The sequence below is a fragment of the Meriones unguiculatus genome, chromosome 10, assembly GCF_030254825.1.
Source record: "Meriones unguiculatus strain TT.TT164.6M chromosome 10, Bangor_MerUng_6.1, whole genome shotgun sequence".
NCBI lineage: Eukaryota > Metazoa > Chordata > Mammalia > Rodentia > Muridae > Meriones > Meriones unguiculatus.
In genome coordinates, this window is record NC_083358.1 from 112,025,768 (window position 1) to 112,027,916 (window position 2,149).

The following is a 2,149-nucleotide window of genomic DNA, read 5'->3' on the forward strand; positions in this document are numbered from 1 at the left end:
GACTACTTACTGGTCTGTTTGGAAAAAAAGGCAGAAAGAATCCCACATTCACAGCTTCATGGCTCTGCTTCCTGCACAACATATACGAGATCTTCCTCTTGTCTTCCATGCTGTGAAGACTCAGACCTCTGACAAGGTAGAGACAACACCCTTCCCTGATTATGTTCCTGGAAGGGATGAGTGTAACACTATCACAAGTGTAAACAATATCTGGACAGAGACTGACTTCATCCTTTTTATGGAATATTGACCAAAGTATGCTCAATACAGTTGTGATGTCCATTTATGTTCCCAATAGGACAACTTCAGGAACTTAGTAAAATACAAAACAGCAGGGCACAACTTTTAGAAGAATTTTGCTTGACATGAATTAGGTAGACCCAGTTCAAATGCAGATTTTTGCAGTAGGAAAACACACACACCTTTAATCCAGATCTTGGGGCTACAAGACACACCTCTAATTGGGCCACGCCTTCTACTATAAGCCTATATAAGCACATGAAGAGGGAAACTCTGGTTCTTTGCCTGCTTGCCCTCAACTTGATAGCAAGTGGATCACTTCACTGGCATTTGAGCCTACTTGTTCACAAGTCCAGCATATATACTGAAGACACCTGAGACTTCTAGACTTTTGGATTAAGTAAGTACTGGCTTTAACTATTGTGGGATTAGCTGGACTGCAGTTTATAAGTCATTGTCATAATTCCTCTTTCTGTATGTATATAGAGAAGTTCATTCTGTACATTGTTACTCTACAGGACCCCAACTGAAACCACATGAATGAAATGAGAGTCTCTAATATTTTCCATTCTTCAGAAGTTGGATATGAAAGCTAAATCTAGTTATTATTGACCTAAGTGTCAAGATACACCACACACACACACACACACACACACACACACAAACAAATAATTTAGCAGTGGCCAGTGGCTGGTGCTAACTTCTCTGACTAATGTTCAAGTCTAGATAAATATTTTCAGAGAGATACAAATGTCCAAAGTCATAGAAAGGGGAACCTAGGAGAATTTGAAACTAAACTTTAATAATTATCTATAATTTTGTCATTCATGGTAAAGACATAAGAAATCCTAACTCTTTTTGTGTGTTTGTTTGTTTTTTTGGTTTTTTTTTTTTCTGGTCCAGTTTAACTTCAAAGCTACCTCCAGGAGAAATGTCTGACAACTTGGTAGCTGAGAGCTGGAGCTCCACACAGATCACCGTCCAGACATTTTCCTTCAGGTGGACCATAAGCAACTTCTCCTTTTGCATGGAGGAAATGAGGGAAACCATTGAAAGTGCGACTTTCTCATCAGGAGCCAAGGACAAACTGCACTGGCGTTTGAGTGTAAACCCCACTGGGAGCGATAAAGATAGCAAAGATTACGTGTCAGTTCATCTACTCTTGCTCCGCTGTCCAAAAAGCCCTGTTTGGGCGAAGTTCCACTTTTGGATCATAAATGCCGAAGGAGAGAAATGCCTAGGACTATGGAGCCAAATTGTCTTTAGGTTTGTGCCTGGTGGTGGCTGGGGATTCAAAAAATTCATCCTTAGAGATTTCCTGTTGTCCCAGGCAGAACACCTTCTTCCTGAGGACCACCTGACCCTCCTGTGTGATGTGTATGTGGTTCAAGACTCCTGCAGCACTCCAGGACAGAACATGTTATCGGCAATCAAGGTTCCAAGCTGCACTTTGACAGATGAGCTAGGAGCACTGTGGAAGAATTCCCGATTCACAGACTGCTGTTTCTTGGTATCTGGTCAGGAATTCTGGGCTCACAAGGCCATCTTAGCAGCTCGACCTCCAGTTTTCAGAGCCATGTTTAAACATGACATGGAGGAGAGGCAGAAGAACAGAGTTGAGATCAAGGACCTGGAGCCTCAAGTCTTCAAGGAGATGATGGGCTTCATTTACACGGGGAAGGCACCAAACCTCCACACCATGGCCACTGGTGTGCTGGCAGCTGCTGACAGGTATGGCCTGGAGCGCTTGAAGGTCATGTGTGTGGATGCCCTCTGCAGGGACCTCTCAGTGGAGAATGCTGCTCACACTCTCATCCTGGCTGACCTCCACAGTGCAGAGCAGCTGAAAATGCAGGCACTGGATTTCATTACACTTCATGCTTCTGAGGTCTCTGAGACTTCCGGGTAG

General features: G+C 43.5%; 1 protein-coding gene across 1 annotated transcript; it reads left to right on the plus strand.

Annotated features, from left to right (window-relative positions):
• The first annotated feature begins 1,171 nt into the window (after nucleotides 1-1,171).
• On the plus strand, nucleotides 1,172-2,149 carry LOC132657094 (speckle-type POZ protein-like). Its single transcript, XM_060393315.1, has one exon. The coding sequence runs from the start codon at nucleotides 1,172-1,174 to the stop codon at nucleotides 2,147-2,149; it is 978 nt and encodes a 325-aa protein (XP_060249298.1).